Below are 12,668 nucleotides of genomic sequence, written 5' to 3'. Positions count from 1 at the left end.
CTCCTTAGACACTGCAACCACAGACACCTCAACAAATAAGCAGCAGCTTTGTGTTTGATCTTTCTCACCCTTTCCAAAATGATGCATGCAAGAATTCATGAGGGAAACTTTCCAGCCACATCTCTCAGGCAGTATGACAAAATTTGCTTTCACTTACAACACAGTAGCCACCTACTATAGGTCAAAAGGGTGACTTAATCTCAACTGAAAGGGAAAAAAGGACATATGCTGATGCCATACCATCAGGAAAGCACTCAACTTTTTTTAGGGGTCTTCCAAGCATAGCAGCTGATGCCGTGCAATCGGACAGATGCTACTATGGCAATGGCAAGGACTCCTCTGTTGCAGGGGTGGTAAACCATTTGCTGTGAGTCCTGAGGAGTTTCAATGTGAACAAAGTGAGTAGATAAGATGAGCTGTAGTTGCCAGGTACTGCACTCCTCCTTTCAATCTGAAAACGTGGGCTCAAGTCATGCAAGTGACCAACACATACTGCAAATTTTATTTTTATTTCCTTATTACAGAAACTAAATGAGCACAGGCCTACAGCTTGAGTAAAACAAATCCACCACAGCAGGAGAAAAGCGCTCTTTTTATTCCCTAAAGCACACCTGTGAACACAGAGCAAAGTCTAATGTCAGTACATAAAAGCTTCTTAGTGCACCTCTTCATTGCAGTTTCTCCATTAGTTCTTTTTAAAAAATCATTACACCTTAGGTATTTTATATGTGCTTACATTAAGCTTTGCGTTCTCTACCCATAACGCAATTCACTTCTAGAAGTCAGTTAGGAAGCTAAATCAAAAAGGCCCCTTAAGGTTGCTTTATTTACAGTTGCAATGGCTAAATTTTAAATAGTTTACAGTCACTCCCAGCACTGACTCCCAATTCAAAGGAGTAGCTGTGATTTCTTTATAACTATTTTCTAGAGGGGATTAAGTTGTCCATACCTACAGGAAATAAACATGCTGACAGAAATATTTATTATAATGAATGACAAATGAGAAACTCAACTTTCAGGAAGAATGAACAGATGTTTGGTTTTGTGCTGCACCACTATTGACTGTGGGAACGGCAGCAATGTGGGAGAAAGAGCAGTGAAGGAGTACTGAAGTCCAGAGCAGGTCTCTCTGGCTCCTCTGTAAGGAGAGCTTAATGTTCAGCTCTCATTTCCTTCTCTCTGTACTATGTCTGCCCCATTACTGCTTTTTTGTTAAATCAGGCAAATGTCTAAACTGCAACAGTGTACACGTTTACTTCAGGGGGAAAAAAAATAACAATGCATCTGCAGAAGGCAGGTTATTCGAATAAAGACAGATCCGTTCCTCTGAGTTTTACAGTTTAAGGATGCAGGTCTTGTGGCAACTGAGAAACTGCTGTAAAGATTAACAAATGGGATGCACATGCATTTGTGTGTTCTTATGTACTTTCAAAACCCAAATGGAAGGAAGAAGTATCTGCGACTCAGGTAGATCCAGAAGATTTTTTTCTTTTTCTTACACAATAAGGTAGATTACTTAGCACATTCCAGGTTAAAAAAATTACAGTAAACATTCAGTAACTGGAATGCATATAATATACAAGTACCATGACATTTACAAAGGACGATTTTTCTTTCTAGAATAAGCATAAAAAAGTTACAAGCTAATTCACAATAACTTTAGATACAATGTTATTAAAATACATTGATGTTAATCATAAAAATATTTTACTATTTACATGTACATTGTATAAACCTTAACAATAAGAATATGCCCATTTTAGGATGCCTTAACGAATATTTAGGCAGATTGGCCCACTTTATAGTGCAGTATCCCTGTTTTGGTCTTCACACCATGAAACTGTACCAGATTCACAGTATCTTTGCTAGTGCTTTGCTAAAAGGCTTAAACTTTCTTTTATTTAAGAAACATTAATTCATTACAAAGAGCCGGTTTTGTTTCCGCTTTGTTTCTTATTAAATCCTACCCCCAATAGTTCAGGGCACTCTGCCTGGCCTTGTGCGATTTGGTTGCATTTCCAAATAAGGCCGTAATTCATTTCATCAGTTATCATGCTGTCTTGCTTGTAGTCTGGATGCTGTGCAATAAATTCCCTCATCCATCGAGCAACTGTCATCAGTTCTCCTGTGGGCAAGGGGAAGTCACATCTCACGGTTATACACCTAATATAGCAGTATGACACCTCAAGTTCTATGCATTATATACACAATTAACAAATGGTCCATGCTTTAATGAGAAACACATTCCAATATGTATTTTTTTTCCTGGATATGGCTAAACTGCAGGCATAATTAAGCTATTGCTGATATGGTCTAAAACTCACTCGTTTGGTGTGATCTTCAATTTTTAGATGTTGTAATGAGACAGTGCAGAGAGAAGTAGCTACTGGAACAGGTATTACCAACAGATTGTATAGCAAGAGGTCTTAAACATGTCATTCAACAATCTGGCTGAGATGAACCAATAGACACCCCTACAACAGCTACATATATATATATGTATATATGAAATAATTTTGTAGTCGATCCATTCAACTCAGCTGCCAGCTTTGTTCTGTCTACCTTGACTTACTATTCTTTCTCCCTCTGGCAGCTCCCCAAGTTCCCCACTATACAAGCTTCCGGTTTGTTAACTGCGAGATAAGAAGGGAGAGCAGCCCAGCTCACACCAACAGAGACACCTAGTGGTCAGGCAGCCCAGTCCCTCCCCATCCTTTGTAAGGGCGAACACAGTGTACAGCTCCCAAAAAGCCTATCGGGAAAAGGTGCCAGAGGGTGACAAAAGGTGAGAGACAACTCTCCAGCCAGGAGAGACAAAAGGAATTGCAGGTTCAGAAGCAAAAATATACTTCAGAAGTTTACAAGCTTATGAATATTGATGAGAAGTGATTAGAGAAACATCCTACAATGTAGGAACAAGAAGGTATATAATGAAATAACTATGAAGAGCATTTAAACATGCAAACCTACAGGAATTACATTTTTCAAAGGGCGTATAATAAAACTGTAGTTATTTCTTATTGTATGATGTTACAGGGACCAAAAGTGTAACTGCTTCAAGAAGGACACGGCAACAATCATGGAAGTCATGTTTGTGAACGATCATCAAGCACAACTATTACTGCACCGAGTTTGGCCAAGAACACACTGACGCTGCAGCCAGCCAGAAACCAGGACAGCACATCAGGATCACCTGATGCTGCCATCATAATACTGCCTTCATTAATATTTGGTGGTGGTCAGTAGCTGCTGCCTGCCTAGCAATCTGTAGCATCACTGAGAGGTGGCAATCACGCACCAGCTAGGTGCTATAGGAGAAGACGCAACTGAAGCACAGATAAACTGTCAGGGCAAGGTTAAAGCTAGAGCAGCTAAGGTGCCAGTGTTTAACTCTCACAAGTGCTTCGTGTTCACCATATGAGGAGAGAAATCTGAAAAATGGCCATTGTCTGTGGACATGTCTCATGCTAGACAGGCTGCAGTTCAGGAACATTTAAGATTGAGAGTAAACTAGAATAATCCAAAGCTCACAGCTGAGAAACATCATGGCACAGTAATACAATACCTAATGGTTTTTATTCTGTGGATTCTGGTTCTTAAGAAGCATCATCTAAAAATCATTTCAGCTCAGAGTTACGATACAGTAATTAAAACTTCCTACCATTCTGAACTACTGCTGAAGTACTGAATTACCAGGCAAGAAAAAGTCCTGATTTCTGCCTCAGCTTTAGAAAGGTCTTTACTTAAAAGCTTCTACAACAATTTTCAAGAATTAAAAAGGAATGCAACACTTTAGTTTAAAATTTGGGGGAGTTGGGGAGGGAGTCCTGACTTACGAGATAAAATCAACTGTCTAGTTAAATTTACAGCAAGGCAGGCATACAAAGCCTCTGTACACAGAAAGATATAAATCTGCTGCAGACTGTGATACATGCCCAGCTCTGAATTCCAGTTTAGCCTGCATCTTTTACTCATTATACTGCTGCATTTTAAAAAGGAGCATAAAGAGTCATTATATTGCCTGCCTTCAAAAACACTGCAGCATGTGGAAGAAGGGAGAAGACTGGTTTGCTCTGCCTTGAAGGAATGTTGCTACTTACAGAAGAGCTTTCTTATCAGAGAGCTAAAGACTAGGTCCCATGCTCTAGCATACCAAAATTTAGACTTATGAATCCTTTGGAGTCATACCAGTAACACCAGGCTATCAGACCCAGTCCCACATACTCTTTAAAACATTCAAGTGACCAGCAAAGGGGATTACTATATGTGCGAACTACTACAAAGTGGAAAATACACTGGCAAAAGCGGCAGTAAGTGCTGAAAAGAGCAATCTTGGATTGGAGATACAACTATAGCTTAGAAGGTAGTGTAACTGTATCAGTCACTCCTAATTTAAGTTCTAAAATGGATCAACAAAACATAATCGGAATTATACAGGATGAGATTTAAGCCAGACAACACACTCCAGTCCTTTGATTCTATAATTCAACACTGAACCAGAGAGCCACAGCTTCCACCAGGTTTACCCAAACGAAAACTGTAAACCAGCCCAACTACTGTCCAAGTGGAAAAATGCCAGCAAAGTCAATGTCCAACAGTGTCAAACATACCAGATGCTCTCTTTTTTATTAGCTTCAGGTAGTTTAGGATGGTGCACCTTGTGTCCACATCCACTTCCATGTTTTCAAGATAGGAATTCAAAATTGGGATCAAACCAGGAAAGACTCCTTCCTGTGTAAGAGAACAGAATCAGCATACAAACCATACTCAACCTGGTTTCTGGGAGGGTGGAACAGAGGGGAAAGTGGTGTGTTCCAGGCACAACTGGCTATGACCTTCCCATTGATAATTGTATCAATGCTCATTAAGGTGTACTCTTCTGCGCTGGTGCCTGTCCCATTCTGTGCAGAGCTACATCCATCCACAACAGCGTTTCCACCTTCATAAATGACAAAGGGAAAGGAAGAAATGGTTAGAAGGCAAGAGATGTACTAAACATCCACAGGAGTGTTAAACAGATTGCTTCCTGTCATACCTTTGCAAATATCTTTTCTGAAGTAAAACATTCCCTCCCGGACAGCATCTCTTTTCTGGGCCACCTTCATGTTTTCATCCACCTGGCAAAAGAAGTATTTCAGAGATTTGTGACATTTTTTGAAAATTAGGATTCTCCCAAACCTTCACATTTTGGTCTCGTTAGTTGAAACATCTACTATTACTATTTAGTCATACCAGATTAAGCTGTGGCGATGAAGTTTAATTTCATTATTCAGTGCTCCTGGACAAAACCACAAATGATGTTCTATGAAATTGGGTCTCCAGCAGAAAAAGTAATGGTATTATGTTAGAACATGCTATGTTAGTATCTTAAATCTGGGTGAAAACACAGGAACAGCTGTGATTAACAAGTTGCAACCCATCTGGCAGACTTCTTGGTGTATTTAGATGCCATTTGAATGAGTACAGAAGAAAATCGCCATTTCCCCTAGCCACAGTTTGCTGCTTTTATTAACAAAGTCATTGAAGTCTTTAGAAGATTCCTCACTGTATTAAACAAACTTTCAGAAACAGAATTCCAGTAACTTTGGGAATCATATCTATTCCATACCCAAACAAACTTAGGCTGCTAGTAAAGAAGTTCTAAATTGCAGGCTTCTCAAACAGTCAAATGACAAAGCACTACTCATATGTTCTGCAAATAGCATAAGCACTGCTCTGTCTTTCTGGATGGAAGATTTTGTCCAAATTCTTTGGCTGGTATGTTCTCATAGATTTAGCATCACACAGCTTTCAGACATTAGCTTTACTGTATTGTTTTCAGAAGAAGGGATATGATTTGCTAAATTCTTCCTCTGACCTTTTATTAAGGGCAATGCAAAATCTTCACTTCTTGCCTTTCAAAGCTTTGTTTTCAAAAGTGTTTTCATTCATTTTATATTATGAAACCTACTTACACAACAGGCTGTTTTGAAAGTTTGAAAGCACTCCAGTCCTAGTAGACGAGAGTACAACGCACTCAATCCGACAGCAAACATTAGTGTGAGGTTAGCCCCATAAACCCGTATTATTTACTTGAAAGAGGCAGGCTTACCAATGGTTGTGCAATTCTGTGTTGCATGACCTGCCAAATTGCTTGGCAAGCTCAATTTTATGCCCCTCCTCCAGCCCCCCAACTCTATTAATGTTTTCAGCACCTCATCTCTTTTTCAGCACCTCATCTCTTTTTCAGCCTCAACTAGTATTCATTAGTTAAAAAATTTGTGCTTTTGAGATATTCCAAACAACAATGTAATTATGCACTCTAAGTGCTAAATTGCTGCTCTATTTATGAAGTCTGAACTCCCTGACATCAGGAAGAGAATTTCTCCTTTTAGAAATCATACCAGCTGTACAGTATGATTACTGTTAGTTTACAACTTGGGTATTTCTCCATTTTAATTAAAAACACTAAGAAAAAACACAGGATATTATGGCTACGTGCTGGGAGTATTTTCTAGTATACGGTCTGTCAAAAGCCTTCTGCACTGCAATTCTGCACTGATTTTACCTATAACATTGCAGAGCTATCCATTTAAAAAGACATTTTCAGGTCAGGTGCCTCAGAAAGATGATGTTCAAGGACAGTTTCACACAAAACAGTTCAACAACTGTGAGAACAAGATTAAGGAAAAGGCACATTTTGCACGGTTGGTCTGTCTCAACACAAGTCACAGCTGTGACCAGAATCAGCAATATTTGTTTTCACTCAAATACACTGTAACACTAAGCATGCTGAACTCCTCCTTTCCTTCTCCATCCGATACAAACAAACTAAAGAGTAAGACATAGGCAACAGCCACCTTAAAATGAACACCTGAAGTTTTTATTTTGACCTCCACAGGGCATTTCGCCTCCCATGTGTAAAATGGTGGAAACATGCCCTTTCCCAATCTCAAAACCAGTCTCGTGACAATGGTATTTCTCAATATTTTTGCACTAGTCAAGACACTGTTAGGCACCACAGTATTTGTCTATAAGCTTAATTCCACGAGACAGCAGTAAAATATTTGTTTAACACTTCAGAGCTGGAATTGATTCAGACTACTGGTACAGACAGAAACTGACTGAAAGATAAAAATGACTGTTCTGTAAGTACACAAATACTGTTAGTTCCCAGCTTGCAGAGGATAAAAATCAGACTTGATGCAAATACCCTGCATTTAGCTCTAACAGATCTGATCTTTCACACCTACCTTGGACAAAGGAATGAGAAAATCCAGTTTATATGACAGAATCACTCTGGTTAGCAACACCACGAACACAACATATGCAGAGTTTTCAAAGTCTGTTAACTGGACCTAACATGAAAGGATTAGAGATTAAATTAATTTAGTGGGAACACACTTATGGCAGTAGATAAATATCTGTGAGAGTTTAAAACAATTTGACTCGAACATTCATGTTGGTACTTGTATTCACACGCACTCTGCTAGCAGAGATGGTGATGGACAAGCAGGAATCATCCAGTGACTTCAAATGCACAACACACACAAATACATCAACAAACTCAACCTTAATCCAACGCCAAAACACACTTGGGTTTCAAAAGACTAATAACCTGCACCTTCACCGTGTAATTACAAATGTATAATAGCTTTTAGATTTCCCCTTCAAAAGGATTATATTCAGAGAGCTCAGAAATAGACAGTTATAAAATGAAAGCACTTGTGAAAAACAAAACAATGACAGTGGAATTGTTCAGTACCAGGAAAAGTACTGGAGAAATACAGTCCCTGGAAGCTAAATGGGGATTTGTTTACTGTTGCTTTAATACAAGCCTAATTCCTTTCCCTTTCACTCCAAATCCATTAGCATGCTTTGCTGTGCTGCAGTGGATTCCCCTGTCAGTTACATTCCCACAGTCCATATCTGATTAAACACTGCTGTCCATTTCACTTGCATCTAGCAATTCAGAGGGGAGAAAACACTGCATAAGTAGTAAGGGTTTGAGACTGGATAGCAGAATGTCTGGTACTTCTCCACTTAAGAGGAAATATGCTTTTGTGTGTACTGATGCCTTTCTTACCTCCATAGGTCTGAATTCCACTCTCCACCCAATATCCGAATTTGGAGGAGGTGGCTTAAACCTCATTGTCTGCCAGTTTGTAGACTGAATATTCTGCAAAGCACATGAAATAATCTGTCAGAATCAAGATACGCATCATTCTATAATATAATCAAAGAAAAATAAGCAGATAACTAGAGCCCTAATATTTTCCCAGGAACAGCCAATCGAGTTAGAGAAGTGTTTCTAAACTAAGTGGCATGACTTCCTAAAAACCATAATATAACTACCCAACCTAGGAGCAAATACATTACACTTTCTCACACTATTTTGTTTGAGGATTACATATAAGATATTAGGGGGCTGAGATTCAGCTGACTTATTTTTTTAATCAAAGGTTGATGCATCCCAAACTAAAAATACCTAATATTACCATAGTAGTTATTTCATAAAGCTGTGGAAGAGACACTTATAGATAAATGTCATGCAAAACAGTTTTTAGGAAGCCAAAAAAATAACATAGCTATAGTTTGGGCTCTTCATATTTTATTGGGTTCAAAGTATAAGCCACCACCTTCTCCTAAATAAATCATAAAACAAATAAATAAATGAGATTATAACTGCAGAGTCCTATGCTAAAGAACTAGTTAAAGTGGAAAATTCAGGAGAAACATTCTTAGCTAATATAGCTATGCTCCAATTAAGCAGTACTATTAAGAATAAGCAATTTTATGTATATATGTATTAAATTCCTCTAAATCAGACACAACCTCAAAATGGTCGGATTCATTTGCATCATCTAGATGTATTTTCTCCTCAAACAAAGTCAATGGGTCTCGAATGAACAAGTGTGCAATATGCTGTGCCAAAAGGTGGTCAATACCTAAAAATGAAAATTCAAACAAACAATTCACACACAGCAAAGCAGGCTCTAGGAAATGATTTGTTTTACAAGACTGAAAACATCCAACTCTGCAATGCTACCTCAACCCACCACATCCTGTTAAAGTTTAAATGATGACTTCAGGAAAGAAGGAAATGATTAAATAGGAAAAAAAAACCCAAAACAAAACCCAAACAGATTCTTGTTTGGAAATGGCAGCTGAACACTGGTGTGGCTGCCATTCTTCCTGTTTTCTGATACACCTCTGTGCCACGTTTCCTAAAGCAGTTCCACTCTCTCCGCAAAGATAAAACATTAATGCGTCAAACACTGAATTCTCAAGTTGGAATTGGGGACAGTTTCTGTTACAAACGAATACTTTTTAAAAACTCTCAAGACTATGCTAAACAGATACTTCCTGAGTAGGAGTCACTCTGAGGGATGCACAAGGATTGAAACAAACAGGAACAAAACCGTAAAATATCCCCACACACTGCAAGCATAATTCTTAACCTGCTCATAATGAAGCAAACACTTACCTTCCTTTATTAGATGCTCGTAGATATCTTTGTCTATTGTCAAATCAATGTCATTGTATTTCTCACCACATTCAGATAGATAACTGTCTATGGAATCATATCTGGATTTACTGATTCTATAAAGGTTGTTCTTCAGTGGCTATATAATTTAAGAATACAATATTTTAACAGCTTGTTAGCAATGTTACCTAAGTTTTGCTCACTAATGACACTTATGTGAGATTTATTATCCTATTTAAAAAAACCTACAGCCTCAATTAAAATTATTCAAAGCACAAGTATTGAACAGGCTTAATAGAAAGCAATTCTCGAATTATGACTGTTTTGTTGGCAGCTGTATGTATCTGAGCCAAAAACCAGTCATCACACATTGACTAGAATTCTCTAAAAGTGGAAGCATTTTCCTGATACCATGACCCCAAGTATGTGGAAAGCATTATTATACCTATTGCAACACATATCAATACAGTTTCACTATGCATACATTATTAGAGATGCTCTTAAAATGGGTAGTTCAAGAAATACTTCAAGTAGATTTTTTAATTATTTTTTTTCCTACAATTATGTAAGTGCCTTGAATCCCAATTTCTGCTTAGAGAAACTCCTTAAGTTCTGACAACTGGTCTTTTCACATTGTTCTTGTTTATACAACTGATCTTTTCACATTGTTCAGCACATGCTATTTAATCCAAGGCAATTTTTGCTTTTTGAGCTCAAGCACAGGCTGCAAAGTTTCATCACAGAGGGACCTTTTTAGCAAGCTGTGGAGGAGTGAGTGGAATTCTACGAGGATTTCATACCTAATTAAAAATATGTATTTGATAATGTAAATTGTACAGCCAAGGTGAATGCTTACACCATCTCCTATATTTACCATGAAGACTGCCATGTTCCCTTGTTAGGGATTCTGATGAGCACAAGCAGAATTTGATACTAAAGGAGATTTAACTTTTTTGACTGAAAAAAGCCAGACATCTCCTGCCCAACATTACTTACCTCTAGCCCCCTTTCTTCTCGTGTTCGATCATCTACAGATGCAGAAATTACTCCCCAGCGACAGTCAATATCAGACACGTAGCCTCTGTAGAATGGAGATGCAGCACTCAACGCCATCTAAAATAAAACAGCCTGATATGAAAACAAAGGACCATGGAAAAAGTCAAGGAACCAAAAGCAAAATATAACCCCACTGGAAAGGGAAACTTGGTGGTACAGAAGTAACTCAAGTATATACTTCAGTTTAATGTACAGCCAAAGCCATATTGCCACAAATCTCTCAATTGCCATCTCCAGAATATGCCTAGATGAAGGGTTAGTATTACTCAATAAGCATTTAACTCTCCAAATTTATTACGTCTTCAGATCAGCATTTGAGAAACATGAAGATGATACAGGCAGAAGCAATTTCACGGCAAATCAGCACGTACTCTGCTTGCACACTTCCAATCTCCCAAAGTTCATCTGGCAACCATTTTATTTTGTTTATTTTTGTTTGGCCGAGCACCTTAGCAACAGTGCTGGAATATACCTCCCCTGGAGCAGGATCAGCTCACCACTGAAACCAGACCAGTACTTTATTTTTACAACACCTGTTTATGATGACATGCTTACAAAGAGAACAGATTTAAACAACTTAAGCTGAAAACCTTTGTAACACCAGAGCTGACACATTAAAAATTGTTCTAAGGAATGAATTTGTCTTGTTTTCATGAAAAACTGCCCCAAATGTATTTCTAGAACTATTCAGCAGGAGTCTCATGCATGTGAGAAGGAGGGCAGAGGAGAGAAAAACCAGACATAATCCGTTTTGTGGTGTCATTTGGACATTAAAGAAATCACACTGCTCATGTGACAACCTAGGAAGAGACTTGACACTTCTCCCAGAGTACCAAATTTGTGAGTAGCATTCAAGTTTGGGTTTTTTCACATTAGATTTTTTTTTTTTTTACATGTAGCAGCTTTCACACAATGAAGAGCTGATGTAATAGAAGTCCATTACTTACCACAATGGGACAGATCGTGGCTAGCTGATCATAGAGATTTCTTGCTTCAGAAATGCTGCAAGCTTGGAATGTTACCTGTTGGAAGAACAACAACAGCTATCATAATTTCTACAATCATAGCTGTATCCGGAGACACAATAGTTAATGGTCCGTGATGGCCCATCCTGAGTCTTTCTTGCCTTGAAAGTGTACATCCCAAGCTTTTCTGCCTTGTAACTGTAACTTTGTAACTAAGAAGGCGCAGAGAGCTGTGCTGAATTCATCATTTTCATCAGAAGGGGATGTTGTAACCAGCTACCATAGCCAACTGTTGCCCATAAAAGGCAGCCAAGGACATTTAGAGGTGACGAAGATGCTGGACTGGGATGAAGATAGCGATGAAGAGGAGAGAAGGGGAGGAAGTAACCGGAAGTTGCCGACCCCTAAAAGACCCTCTTTGCTCTAGAACGCAAACTCAAACTAGTGCCAAATAGGTCAGTAGGCCGCTCCTCTTGGCACAAGCTGGCCCCCTGAGCCAAGACGAGTCAGCACAGGACTCGTGAAGGAGGGGAGGCAGATCTCATTACCACCGAGGTCCACGTTGCCTCCGCGGGGACGCCCGCCAAGGTAGAACCTGCCACCTCTCCTGCTACGATGCATCTTGGAGCTGGTCTCTTGATCATTGGGTCCTTAACGGGGTCGATAAGCATATAACTTAATAAGTAACCTGAACACCCTTTAACCATTTTAAGCATTTTTTTTTTTTCCTTTCCTACTCTAACCATTGTAATAAAGTAAAGGAGAGACTCATTCTTGTTGGTTCCATTATTTCCTCACCGGAATCTTCGATTTCCCCAGAACAATAGCGCAAGCACAGCATTCATAGATTTAGAATGTGTGATATAATAAAACTATTTAAATACCAGGACTTTTAAGGGGGTTTAAGTTTGGTTGGTTTGGGGTATGTTTGGTTTTTTGGTTGAGGTTTTTTTTTTTTTTGGTGGATATCAACCCCCCCAATTCTTGGACAAACTGGTTTCCCCATCTATCAGCAGCACTTTTATCACAAGCTTCCTTCCACACCATTTCCATGCTCATTGAAAGATTTCAGACCACAACATTTTGTCTGTGAGGCTAAACATAACAACACTTGCCAGAACCAAAGAAAACTGAGTTAACATCTACAATACATGTGGGGCAGTAACGCACCTTCAGGAACT

At 38.8% G+C, this 12,668-nt stretch overlaps 1 protein-coding gene across 4 annotated transcripts in view; it reads right to left on the bottom strand.

Annotated features, from left to right (window-relative positions):
• Positions 1-479: 479 nt before the first annotated feature.
• Positions 480-12,668, bottom strand: part of GCLC (glutamate-cysteine ligase catalytic subunit) — a 35,438-nt gene continuing 23,249 nt past the window's right edge. For all 4 annotated transcript variants that reach the window (XM_030489371.1, XM_030489370.1, XM_030489372.1 and 1 more), the window contains 10 exons: positions 11,470-11,544; positions 10,463-10,579; positions 9,467-9,605; positions 8,815-8,927; positions 8,066-8,158; positions 7,233-7,337; positions 5,036-5,117; positions 4,836-4,939; positions 4,611-4,731; positions 480-2,125 (listed from right to left, as the gene is read on the bottom strand). In XM_030489371.1, coding sequence (XP_030345231.1) covers positions 1,920-2,125; positions 4,611-4,731; positions 4,836-4,939; positions 5,036-5,117; positions 7,233-7,337; positions 8,066-8,158; positions 8,815-8,927; positions 9,467-9,605; positions 10,463-10,579; positions 11,470-11,544 — 1,155 coding nt within the window. In that variant the 3' untranslated portion in view covers positions 480-1,919. The remainder of the gene's footprint in view (positions 2,126-4,610; positions 4,732-4,835; positions 4,940-5,035; positions 5,118-7,232; positions 7,338-8,065; positions 8,159-8,814; positions 8,928-9,466; positions 9,606-10,462; positions 10,580-11,469; positions 11,545-12,668) is intronic.

This window comes from Strigops habroptila, chromosome 6 (genome assembly GCF_004027225.2).
Source record: "Strigops habroptila isolate Jane chromosome 6, bStrHab1.2.pri, whole genome shotgun sequence".
NCBI lineage: Eukaryota > Metazoa > Chordata > Aves > Psittaciformes > Psittacidae > Strigops > Strigops habroptila.
Note: the sequence above shows the minus strand (reverse complement) of the source record. Positions and strands in the feature narration are given on the sequence as shown.